Consider the following 12795-nt stretch of genomic DNA (forward strand, 5'->3'; position numbering starts at 1 on the left):
TTCAATGACCACTGCCGCCTTCTTAAGGATCAATACTGATGACCAATCACTTCTGAACGTAAACTTCAGAGAGATCATGTGTCTTTAACTCGAGTTTACATTCTGAAGTGATTGGTCACCAGTATTGATCCTGAATAAGTTGACAGTGGTTGTTAAAAATTTGATCTGTGTGTACTTTATTTTTTTTTGTGTGTGGGAAGAAAGTTCAGCATTGTACTCAGGGCTGTTTCCAGCTTGAATTTTTTCCCGTCCCTACAGCATTGTTTTGAAGCCCATGTTGTTGATTTTCCCGGTTAGCTATGTCAGTTTTAACTTTAATTACTTTTAAACATTTTCAACAGTTTCATGACATTGTGATTTTTGGGACGGATGGGGTAAAAATATTTTATGTACCAACAAGCAAATTTCTGTCACAGGGCAGATTCTGGAGACAGCTCTGATTGTATAAGTACTAGTACACAGTAAATGTGTTGTTGGCTAGGAAAAACTGTCCATTAATTGACCACTTATTTCCTTCCCTTTCCAGGAACTTCTGGATTCCCAGAGTCTGCTGGATGTGATCACCCCCCTGGTCGGCCGCCCCCTCCCCGCTGCTGTCACCCCCCTGCAGGACAGACCCCCCTCTGGAGTCAGCGTGGACACACAGACATCACCTGCATTTTGCCATGGCAACGGGGGAAACAAGAGCAATGTGCAGGTATTGGATATGTACAAAGAACATTTGCAAATAGATGTGCAAAAACTAGGTGTGATAGGTCGTTCAGAGTACTATAACCAGCTACTACCGCACTGCGTGCCTGCAAAGCTGGTGTGTTACATCAAAGAGAGGTTATATACCAACTTTATCTATACAGGTACACTAAGGGGATGAAGTATTGTGTTTGTGTGTGAATCTGTATGTGTGTGTATATGTGGTGTCTGTGTGTACTCTCCAACTTGTCCAAGCAGAAGTTGATGGTCTTCTTGAGTTTCTGTAATTCCCTGTATACATACAAATGTACTGCAGTGTTACCATACTGTACATTCTCATTGTAGGGATAAAGTCTGCCATCTTGCCCAATGTTAATAAATCGGGATGCTGTATATCTACTAGTAGACAATGTTAATAGTAATATGATTACTTCTACACAGCATACATATCTATTGTATACATGTAACTTTATTCACCAATTCTGTACTTCGAGTGATTCATATAGTGATATACACACTCTGTTGTTCCTCTATATCTGTCCCAGGCAACCCCCATACAGAGCCACATCAATAAAAGCAAGGTGGCATGTCTTGGAACCCCCATGCCTAGCCACATCACTACCAGCATGGTGCATTCTGCAACCCCCATGCAGAACCACACCAGTAAGAACAACGCCTGCTCCATAACCCCCATGCACACCCACGTCAGCAACAGTAAGATGTCTTCCCCCATCGAGACTCCAAAGCAGAATCTTCAGACAGCCTTGGAGACGTCGGTCTGTACACCTTTCGTAGGGAAGGAGTCTTCTAGCGAATCAGACATTACAGGTACATAGTAGCAGACATGTCCTTCTTTGTAAAACAATAATAAGTTGGAGGAATAAGTACGTTTTTTAATTTCTGGTTCATTACAGAATTCCTACTCAGTCACATATTCACTATCCGCGTCATCATTTGTTGTTCCCCATCAGGTGAATGTTAGATGTGCTTGCATGTAGAAGTTGCTTGATTCAATTGTTTATTACACAAGGTTCTACCATTGGATGTCTTACATTCATTGAGATACAATGATTAGTCTTTGCAAGTGACACAGCCAATCAAGCCTGAAACGGAACACATAGACTACATATGTGTGTGTGTGTGTGTGTGTGTGTGTGTGTGTGTGTGTGTGTGTGTGTGTGTAAGTATAATGTATAGAACAGGCGACAGTATAAATCCGGAAAAACACTCTAAATCCGGAAAACTTTGATTATTAGGACATACTTTGAGAAGGAAGTTTAATATTCTATAGTATGACATAGTACATGATGACGGTTACGTAGATAACATCGGCAGGTCCCACGGGACTAGGTCAGTTCTGCAGAATTCTGCATCTGTTCGAAGAATTCTGTGCAGAATTCTGCATTGGACTGCAGAATTCTGCAAACCACATGCAGAATTCTGCAAACCATATGCAGAATTCTGCAACCAATGTGCAGAATTCTGCACTCCATATGCAGAATTCTGCAACCCAAATGCAGAATTCTGTACTCCATATGCAGAATTCTGCAAGTCACATGCAGAAATTCTGCATATAAAGATGAAATATGAGTAATATGCAATGCTACAGTTATTTAATGATGTAAGGGAGTAGATTTATGCCTACTCCATGTAGAAGATAAAACTAGAAGTCATGATTCAATATGGATTCATTTCAAAGGCATTACCATTACTGTCAGTGTTTCTGAGAAAAAAGCTACAGTATCCATTGATTCTACAAAACTTCTATACAACACTACTCAAATTGTACACAACAATTCTAACTGTTTAATTCTTAACAACTCCCCACGTACTCTTTAATTGAATTAAGTAATATCAGCATATGGCTGAATACAATGTGTCTGACAAGGCCTGTCAAAAGTTAGATTACAAAACCACTTTGAGGGGTGATTTTAAAAACTTGTCTTTGATATTTTGTGAATAATCGACCGTCTTGTTGTAAACATCGCCCTCATTTATGCCGAAAATAATATGTAGGATAAAGGAAGTGTCTGTAGGTATAGGAAATACATGGGGTAGGGTCTGCATGGGTTTAGTGAGTGTCACATTGTTGTACTAACACATGTTGCATATTTCACCACAAGTGAAGTTCTGCAAAAAGTAGGCTGATTGTGTATTCATTGATTCATAATCTATTGGAAAATAACACTTTCTTTTTAGGTTTTAGAGTTTAGGACTCCTTTAAACTTTACAAATTAATGTATGTTGCCACTGAGTAGCTAGACTAAGTACTTCTTATTTTCAATTTTGCGCATATAATTGGCCTATTATATAAAAAGCCATCATAATGAATTGTATTGTGCTATTGACACATAAGTTGAAAGCAAAAAATGCAGTTTGGCTTCTAGTGCAGACAAAATATTTAGATCCCTGCAAAATAATAACCAGCACCAGTCATCATAAACTTTCAAGGCGGCCTTCAGTGCTATCTTGCAATGGAGATTGTAATCTCTCCTTGTTATTGATTGATAATATACAGATGCCTCTTTTGAATTAAAAGCAATATTATTTTGTCTTTCCATGATTAGATCACTTCTGTAGAAAAGTTAAATAGAGTCAAACCTGTCTATAAGACAACCACATAAGGGAATGAGCAAAGCCTGTCACCAAAACAGCAGGTTGCAATATTCTGCCAGACCGCAATGATGATGGTCTGACTTGCATTTGCTTTGGGCAGGTGGTCATGATTGGGAAGTGGTACTTGTCTGTCTTGTCAGCTTGAACAGTTATTGGTACAATATATGGATGGAGGGAGGAAAAAGTCACTATTTCATTCCATACACAGTTGCATGATATCAAAAGGCCTATAAATCTGTACAAGTATTGAGATTTATCTGAGCATTGACTTTCTATCAAAACTTATTTTGATATTAGTCTCAGGTTCTATCAGTATCTTAGACAACTTACAATGTCAATGTAACGTCTACTAATAAAATTCCTCTAGGTGACATCACACTAGTTCACCTTTATCTGCAGATAACCTATACAGTCAAACCTGTCTATAGCAGCCACTCAAGGGACTGGAGAAATGTGGCCACTATAGACAGGTGGCCACTATAGAGAAAATATTGATCAATTAACCACGAGCAATAAGTTACACATGATTTCAGTACCCACTAAACTTTCTCACCAAGTAACATTGTCTCGATCGTCTCAAAATTCAACTGACCCTGCTAAAGACAAATCTAACGAAAATAATTGATATTGCTATGCGTAATGTTGGTAGATTCGCCGACAAAAACTTGCAATCTAATATACTTTCTGATTCTGCCAAAATGACCCTGTCGGGAACTCCAAATCCTCGCAATGATTTTAAACTGGGCGCAGGCTGACATATGGCCGCTGGATGGTCACCATAGGCAGTGTTTCTGTATTACGGAATTATTATTATTAGTGTTACGGTCCCACCTTGTTTCTGTATCTACGGGACTGGAAAGCATGTGGCTGTGGCTTCGTTAGACAGGTGGCTGCTATAGACTATTTCTTAATGCTTAGGTCAATGGGAAAAATCCAAGGGACCGACCAAATGTGACTGTAATGGCCAGGTGCCATTTTTTTTTTTTAGATAAGGATATTTATGTATACGAAGTCAATGGACATTATTGGTTTCAAATTGCAATATTTTGAAAAAAAGTTTTAATTTGAAACCACTGTCTGACAGCTACATGTACCTCTGAATCAACAAACCATACAATCTGCAATCATTTTTGTTTAATTCCTAGCATCAAGGACATTCTGCACGGAGCAGCAGATTTACAGTTGTATGTTTCCTGGCAGATGCCAAGAAAAAAAGCTTTCGCTGTCCATGATGCTTTTGTAGCTTTACACCTGGTGGCATATGGGGGTTTATAATGTAGCAACAAAGCAAATCCATTATTTTGTATCAGACTACAAATTGTACAACATTGAATCACAGTACCCTGGATTGATGCTTATTCATTCAGAAGTGCAGATTCAGCCCTAGCTCACACCTTGGTTTGACATCAATGACAAGTGAATCTTTTTTTGTTGCATCAGGTCTCTCTTTAATTGTTTTCTTCCGTCATCTATTGTAAAGCAACATGTAAGAGAGCATGTGGTATGTGATTTCAACATTGTCAGCTCTGCATGTCCTGCAGTAAAGGTTACTCAATATGATCTACATGTAGTTGTTTGGGCTAGCTACAAGAGAACTTTTCCTGTGGTAGGTTCCCTTGGTACACCGTGACTAATCCTTGGTAAACATACACTTAAGACTGCTACTGAATTCAGCACTGTGGGTGTTACGGTCCCACCCACATTATTGCTAAAACAAACATGGGGCCCTAATAGCTTTGGGTTCGCCTACTCCTAGAAAATCTCCATTAGTCACACCAGTGTTCCCAGCAGATCTGGTACACATTTCACATTTGCCAGAATGATGAGCTGCAAAGTAGGCTAATTGTGACGTCTAGTTGACAAGCTCCAGATGCCTGCCCCTGTTACACAAGTCAGGCCACCCGACCCCCAGCTGTGATCCTGTGTGATACACACATGTAGGCACTTGCTCAACCTCCAGTTGAAAAGAGACCATTGTCAATGCAACATACAATGTACACAAATGAATGGTTTCTTCTAGCAATGAGATTTTGTCATGATTGTTGATAAAACCTCATTATTTTCAGCAAAAGAAATGGAAGGCCAATATAATAAAATTTCATGTAGTGTGCATATGATAACATTTGGGTACTGGAAAAGTTTCTCTGATCATCTGAGCACTTTTCTGTGGGAAGGACTCAAGGCAGTGATTTAAGGGTCACTGACCAAAATGTACAGCCTCGTTTAGCTGTACCATATTGAAACCTTTATTTACATTGAATGTTTCGAATCGTGTGGTAGGAACCAGAACCCAGATGTAAGGGGTTCAAAATCGCTGATTTGTCCCTGATTTTGTGTCCATGGGCACTTTACACATCAAGTTTTCTCACTTCACACAGGTGAAATTGAGTACCTACATGTGACTTTGGTTAGGGCCGTCCCTTGGATAGGACCTTAAATGGAGGTCCCATGTTTGAGGACAACCACACAAAACAGCAGGGCAGTCCTCCATGGTGTGAGTGGTACAAAACCTATAGTCCTTTGGTCGCACACCATGGGGCAACTGCTATCACATTGCCAAATGGCAGCCAGGTCAGACCCTTGCATTTGTTTTAGCCTATTGTAAGCTCCTCGTAACTTCAGTCAGCTGCTGGCTGGGGAAGGGAGAGGAGTTACAAGTTGGCCCACCCAATAACAATAACAAACCCATCCCATCAGAGGTTGATGGGGAGAAATTGTGATCCTACTTTTACATACTTCATTATGTTATCTTCCTTTTGGTGGGGCCAATGAACATAACTTGGGATATAAAGAAAAATTCACAATTTCTCCCACCAACAATGTTTGGAGAGTACCACTTAATCACTTAGTTTTCTTTCATAGCAGACTTCACTTCCCCCAGACCATTTCTCTTCTAAGGAAAACAAAAGGTTGACATATAGGGGATAGGTCGGGTCAGCTGAATGACCCCAGGTCCAGAAGAAGCCTTGCCAGCCATCAGCTTGAAATTACAGCTTAAGACATGCATTCCTGAGGACAGCTCAAATTACTTCATGAAATGCACTTCCAAAAAGGGAAAGACTGTGAGGCCATCATAAGAAAAATGCACAAAAAAGCAAGCACAGACTCTGCTTACTACAAGTGTACATGTGTATTATTTTTATAATACAGAATATTCCCGATTCTGAATAGACTCATAGTTCAAAGAACTGATCATTCTGGTATTCAACATAGTCATATGCTCAGATGTTACATTTTTTCTGAAAATAATTAAATATGCCCACCCACTTCATGTTGACACAGTGACAATGTACTGTATTGCATCATATCAGATCTTACATTGTACTAGACTGTATGGATGTTCTTGGGTAACTGTATTCCTAAATGTAGCACAGATCCTCATCACATCCTGACTTTCAGTGACATGACAATTTTGGCTACTAGTACATGTATCTGTACTTTGTTCTTTTAATGTATGTGGTAAAACAACCATCGCTGTCGCCACAAAAGCACTAGTGCCCTTGGGCAAGGACGATAGGCAGTACTTGAACACCACTGTTACGGTGGCTGATCAGCATCTATATTCAATAAATATGTGTATAGATGCTCTCATCCCCTCAAAATAGAAAGAGGGCGATATAAGAGATTACCAGTGTGTGACAAAATTGTAAAATACCAAAATATACTGTGCATGTAGAGTGGAAATGAAAGAGGAAACACATCTTAATTCCAATTGTTCATTTAACCACACCAAAAAAACTCCATTGTTTAAAGAAATCACAGTTATATTCCCCAGCTTTCCCACATTTATGGATGAACCGAAAAAAAATACTTTCCTCTGATCTTAAAATCACAAAGCCCAATTGGAAAAAAAGTGGAAGTCTTTGTATTCCTCTGCTGCCCAAAAATAGTCAAACCTAGCTTATCTAGATATAGTCAACACTAGTATTCCAGTAGTCTCTTTGTATTATAATATTTACAAAAACATGTATCACAGTTCATAATCATAAATATATTGTTCCATGCATATTCCCTATCTTGTTATGCAGTGTACAGTCAAACCTGCCCAAGACGACCACCCGGGGGACCGGAAAAAATCGGTCGATTTGGACAGGTGGTCGCTGAGAAGAGTATCGACTCAAAACATGCCCGATGCAAAGTATAAATGGTTTCCGTTGTGTTTAATGGCAAATAGCAAGCACACTGAATGCACGCAAAGTAGCGAGGTCTTTAATGTCAAATACAACACGCACACTGTAAACTGTAAATTTAACCCCAAAATCCGACGTAAACTTTCCGATTTCGGCACAAAATCGCGCTAGTTATCATCAAAAATCGATGAAAACCTCAATTTTGAAAATGATGCGGTCCTTATGGGTCCCAATTTGGGTCGGTCGCGGTCGCGTTGGCCAGATGGTCGTTGAGAAAAGGTCGCTTAATGCTTACGTCAATGGGAAAATAATTCTGGACCGAGAAAAAGCGGTCGAAATGGCCAGGTGGTCGCTGAGAAGAGGTGGTCGCTCGGGCAGGTTTGACTGTACTTGCAATTAGCCTATGGGCATGAACTTCCAAATAAACTACATATTATACACCTGGATGTTGCCACAATTGCGAATGGCTGCTTTTGTTAATACTGTACATGATCCGGAATTTTCCATTTGCAAGCTTGAAACGATTTCAGACCATGTTTTCATATTGCAGCAATGTACTATATGCTTGAAGTATCTGAAAGTTTCTTGATTTAACACACACATGACACAAAGTTTGTCCATTGGATATAAGATCACCTACATGTATACCTACAAAAACTTAAGGGCAAGATGCAAGAGTTACATACTTATGATGGAATGGCCTTCCAACAGCCTGTAGCTAGCCCCCTATCAAACCACTCTTTGGTCACTTTTTTGCTTGAATATAGAAAACAGTGGCCCTGACTCAAAATGAATGTGTCCAAGTCAACTCCAACAGAAGACATACATTGTAAATAAACTGATTTACTACTACATTTATAATATGACCAACCAAATTTATGACCAACCAAAATTACAAACTTTTGTACATTTACAATAATGGGCAAGACGAGTAACTCCTTGAGCAGTTATTGTGTAACTCAGAAAAAAGCTTGCTTAGCTAATGCCTGCACCTTTTCACAAAGTTGGCTTTTAATTCTTTGAGAAACATTGAATCAGAAAATGACAACAAAATGTTTTAGTTTGTGGTCACACAAGTAGAATGTACGTGTACGTATGTTAATATGTATGTACAAAATGTAGTTTAATGCATAGCAAGACCAAGGTAAAATGTTCACAGTGAGTATTCTGTTGAAAAATCATCAGGGAATTGGGATTGGGACATTCCAATCCCTGCCCTGTCACACACTGACACAGCACACTGGAGGTCAAAGTATCATATTCTCTGTTCTCAAGCCTCTGGTCTGTTATATCAGACTCAGGTCAGTTCAGACTCAGGTCATATTCTGTCTTGTCATGGCATCCTGGTCGCTATATACCTTTGCTGGCCTGTCAGGCCTGAAGAAAGTTGGGTACCAGGACAACTTCGATGATGCTGCTAGGTATGAGGTTCGGAATGTCTCGAGATCGCTTGATGACCCGACCGCTTTGGTTCTCTGGGTGAGTACACACATGCTTTTCACCATGGGAAGGGAATTTATTTACCTAAATACAAACCAGCCAACTCAACTGTATGTTACTGCAAGAGTTATATCCAGCTTATTGCTACAGTACCTGAAGATTTTTGTTGTTGCTTTTTTGGGGTTGATGGTCAGCTGTCCTAACATCCTATTTGTCTGAAACAAAACTCAACTTTTATACAAGAGGGATGTCATATCAACACCATAAGAAGTGTAGTGCAGTATATGACATCTTTATACTTTATAAAGTAGTACTAGCCATCTGTACAAATTTTCCTATATTGCACTGTGATGGTAAAAAATGTTTTTTGATACAATTTCAGTTCCAAAGTACCTATCACAAGGGACAGGCTCCACCCTCCAAGTTGTTGGTCAAACTGGAAGACTACCTAGCCCCACCAAATACAGAGTGGGTTCAGCTTGAGAAAGCTAGGGATGCCTTGAGCTTCATTGAAACATACCAGCGCATCAGGAAGGAGCTCAGCAAGTCCAATGATGATGATGAAGAAGAAGAGTCAGAAGAGGACATGTATGCCTATAAATCTGACTCCCCAGGTACCTCTCCCTCCAAGAAGGGAGCAGACATGGAGGAAGAAGAGGAAGCTGGAGAAGACATGAAGGAAGATGGAGATGGCGTTGGGGACGATGGAGATGGCATTGGGGAAGATGGAGATGACGAGGGGGATGAGGTGGAAGCTGGAGGGGCAGTGGGACGAGGTGTTCTAGAAGATGAAGATGAAGGTGCGCCCAGTCCCAAAAAGCCAAGGTACGTGTCTAAAAAAGGGAAGAAGTCAGCTCTGGAGAGTGGAGATGATGGTGATGACAATGATGATGAAACAGAAGAAAGGCCCATGGAAAGAGGGAACAAGAAGACCAAAGGAAAGAAAGGAGGGAGAGAAGAGCCGAAACAAGAATTTGAGAAAACTGTTGAAAAAATGAGACGCCTTCATCCAGAAGTCAACACCGCCAATGACAGTCAGATGCTAAATAAGAATGCTGGGGGTTGGAGGAAGGCAGTTGCTGCACAACTGAAGCTGAAAAAAGTGAGTGTACATTGCCTTTAACTATATCCCTAAGCACTATATACTATTTATCCTATTGCCTTGGACAATTGTATCTCACTTGTGGAAATTTCTGTTTAGGCCTTAAGGGTACTTTTACACACCTTAGATACTACAAGATTATGTATTTCACAAGCATTAATGTGATGCAAAAATAACACTTTCACTCTCAGTGTAAGATATTTCTCTTCATCCTCCTAAATAAAGTTCAACAGTACAGACTGACTATGATTCTTAGTTCTAAAATGCCCTGAAAATGAGAATAAAACATTCTGATTTGATCTGTGTTAGTCATCATACATCTTGGGATAAAAAAATCAAAAGCATTTATGCCTTTTATTTCATAATATATGTTAGGTAAAATAGCCATTCATTTTATGGAATCGATGTACAATGTATGTGGTACATTTACTACTTTGTCAGAAAGTCAGGAAGCAGTGTTTGGCTCTATGGTTTTAAGATTTTCACTCTGTCCTTCCACTTCATGACCTACATAATTTTGTAGATTACACAGTGATGTTCATGGTGGTTTTGGAAATGACATGTTACTCTTTCATTTTTCAGGGAGTACGTGAAGTATCGTCCAACATGGCGACACACGTCACGGTAGCTACCATGAGCCCACGGTGCTACCAGGAGGCCCTTGACATTATGTCGAAGTGGACTTCTGGTCAGTGCCAAGGGCAGGGCAGGAGTCTCAAACCTAGTCAGACCATCTTCAAACCACTCAATGGCTTGTCGGAAGAAGAGGAGGTATTCAGCCTGCTGAGTGCCTTACGGAGCGGAGCTATGGACAAGGATACGTTTGAAGCGCAGGCAAAGGCTAAGAAGGTGGGTACTTTTTCAACTGTTGCCATACAATCAACATGTTTTTGTTGGATATAGAACCACTATTATTGCTGTTTTGCCTAATGACATATTTCCTTATTTTTAAAAAAAATCTTTGTTCAGACCTTGTAGACTTATGCTTTTTCATCAAGGAAATTATTGTTTGATTAACGGTAAAGAGTTAGAGTTCAGTTCACCAGCATGGCAGCTATGATGTAACATGCTTGACTATAATACTGAAAGGCTGTGACACATCTGGTCAGATATGGATGGCCAGAACTTCACTTTGTAGGCCCTGTGCAGATGTATACATTACACTCAAAAACAGTCTTGTTTTCAGAAAACTACAACTAAAAGCCAGGCTGGCAGAAAGGAGACAGCAAGGGATGTGAGAGAGCTGAACAAGGAGAAGGAGAAGACTAAGCAAGAAGTGAACGAACTGAACAAGGAGAAGGAGAAGACTAAACAAGAAGTGAACGAACTGAACAAGGAGAAGGAGAAGACTAAACAAGAAGTGAACGAACTGAAAAAGAAAAAGGAGACAACAGAAAGTGACGTGAATGGACTGAAAAATGAACTCAAGAAAATGAAAAAAGAAATGCAGGGAGAGGTGACAGGTACATGTAAGTTGCAGAAAGATCAGACGGCCCTGGCAGGGAGCAGTGAGCCCCCAGTACTCCTGGATACCTGGGTTGGCGTGTGGTATAATGGTGAGGGGCCCACTGCTCCCGGGGTGTGGTATCCTGGCAAAGTGGAGAATGTATTGTCTGGGGGGAGATTGAAGGTGAAATTCATCCACCCAGCCCCCTCATCCATGGCAGATTGTGAATATAACTATGTAACTCCTGATACAAAGGACGAGAAGATAGTCCGGCCAGTATTTGTCATTGCATACAACTTGCAGGTAGAAGAAGTGAGTAAGGGCAAGTGGAAAGTTAACGTTAAAGACAAAAAGGAGACTGACAAAACATGCAAAAAGTTCAAGCCCCCTTCTCGCAAGTGAGCTACTGTAAGGTTTGGGAATATTTCTGAACAGAATCTTTCTTTTGTCTTGAGTGTAGTTGAATTACTTGCCCTCACTCACTTCTCCTACATACATGTTCTTTGCAAAGACAAATACTGCCAGGACTGTCTGAATGTCCTTCCATTCATAGAACCAAGTATAATTGAACAATGTAGTTAACTTGATAATCATATATCAATGTTTGATCAAAACATTTTGGTATTTCTGTAACAGTGGGGGGTTTAAGTAGCGACTAAAACCTCTGCCAATTAGCTGGTCAGCCTTTTGTAGCATAGTGGTTAGCGCTGCTGGGCTTGTGACCTGGTAGACCGGATTCGGTGCAGGTTCAAATCCCAGGTGTCGCGCTGTTGTTTCTTTCTGTTTCTACTCCTTTCTTACATTCAATTTGGTTCCCACACCGACCCTGTGAGCAACAGGCTAAAACATGTGCCACACTGTGAGTAAAAGGCTTAGCGAGAGATGTGCCACACAGGATATCTAACTCGAAGATTCAAGGCCAAATCTTAAAAAGAAAAGGGGGAGTAGTGGGGGTTAAAGTACCATCAAACAACCATGATGATCCCAATTGACTGGTCAGTCTTTTCCAGCGTTGTGGTTAGTGCATAGGGTTTGTGATCTGCCGGCCTGGGTTTGATCCTGGGTGTTGGCATGTTTGTTTCTTTCTGTTTGTAGTACTTTCTTAGATTTCCTCCTGATGCGCTATTAGAATTATGTTGCCAGATTTGCTCACAAGATTAGCCATGTTTTGTACCACACCATTGTAAATTTGTTAAAACAATACAATTGAATCTGTTGTGTGTTTATTATGTATCATGCTTAATGATCTCTTCCCATCGCTGAACTGAATAAACTGTTTGGAGACTTGATCATGAGCTGTTTATATCATTAATAGCAAGTACCTCACATACACTAAATGTCAGCACACTTAAGAATAAGAATAAGAAACA

At 40.2% G+C, this 12795-nt stretch overlaps 2 protein-coding genes across 2 annotated transcripts; both read left to right on the forward strand.

Annotated features, from left to right (window-relative positions):
• The first annotated feature begins 4 nt into the window (after nt 1-4).
• On the forward strand, nt 5-1526 carry LOC118404323. Its single transcript, XM_035803391.1, has 3 exons — nt 5-58; nt 527-697; nt 1236-1526. The coding sequence occupies exons 1-3, from the start codon at nt 5-7 to the stop codon at nt 1524-1526; spliced, it is 516 nt and encodes a 171-aa protein (XP_035659284.1).
• A 6238-nt stretch (nt 1527-7764) lies between these two features.
• On the forward strand, nt 7765-12714 carry LOC118404181 (ABC transporter F family member 4-like). The gene is made up of 3 exons (XM_035803201.1): nt 7765-9978; nt 10561-10827; nt 11165-12714. The coding sequence occupies exons 1-3, from the start codon at nt 9124-9126 to the stop codon at nt 11825-11827; spliced, it is 1785 nt and encodes a 594-aa protein (XP_035659094.1). The 5' UTR covers nt 7765-9123; the 3' UTR covers nt 11828-12714.
• The last annotated feature ends 81 nt before the right edge of the window (nt 12715-12795 follow it).

The sequence above is a fragment of the Branchiostoma floridae genome, chromosome 17 (assembly GCF_000003815.2).
Source record: "Branchiostoma floridae strain S238N-H82 chromosome 17, Bfl_VNyyK, whole genome shotgun sequence".
In the NCBI taxonomy this organism is placed as follows: Eukaryota; Metazoa; Chordata; class Leptocardii; order Amphioxiformes; family Branchiostomatidae; genus Branchiostoma; species Branchiostoma floridae.

What these genes read in the sequence shown, in the direction of transcription:
- LOC118404181 (XM_035803201.1), top strand. Translation starts at nt 9,124, where the DNA reads ATGTCATATCAACACCATAAGAAGTGTAGTGCAGTATATGACATCTTT. An exon ending in CACAACTGAAGCTGAAAAAA is followed by an intron (nt 9,979 to 10,560) that starts GTGAGTGTACAT and finishes TTCATTTTTCAG; the next exon opens with GGAGTACGTGAAGTATCGTC. An exon ending in CGCAGGCAAAGGCTAAGAAG is followed by an intron (nt 10,828 to 11,164) that starts GTGGGTACTTTT and finishes TCTTGTTTTCAG; the next exon opens with AAAACTACAACTAAAAGCCA.
- LOC118404323 (XM_035803391.1), top strand. Translation starts at nt 5, where the DNA reads ATGACCACTGCCGCCTTCTTAAGGATCAATACTGATGACCAATCACTT. An exon ending in ATGACCAATCACTTCTGAAC is followed by an intron (nt 59 to 526) that starts GTAAACTTCAGA and finishes TTCCCTTTCCAG; the next exon opens with GAACTTCTGGATTCCCAGAG. An exon ending in GAAACAAGAGCAATGTGCAG is followed by an intron (nt 698 to 1,235) that starts GTATTGGATATG and finishes TATCTGTCCCAG; the next exon opens with GCAACCCCCATACAGAGCCA.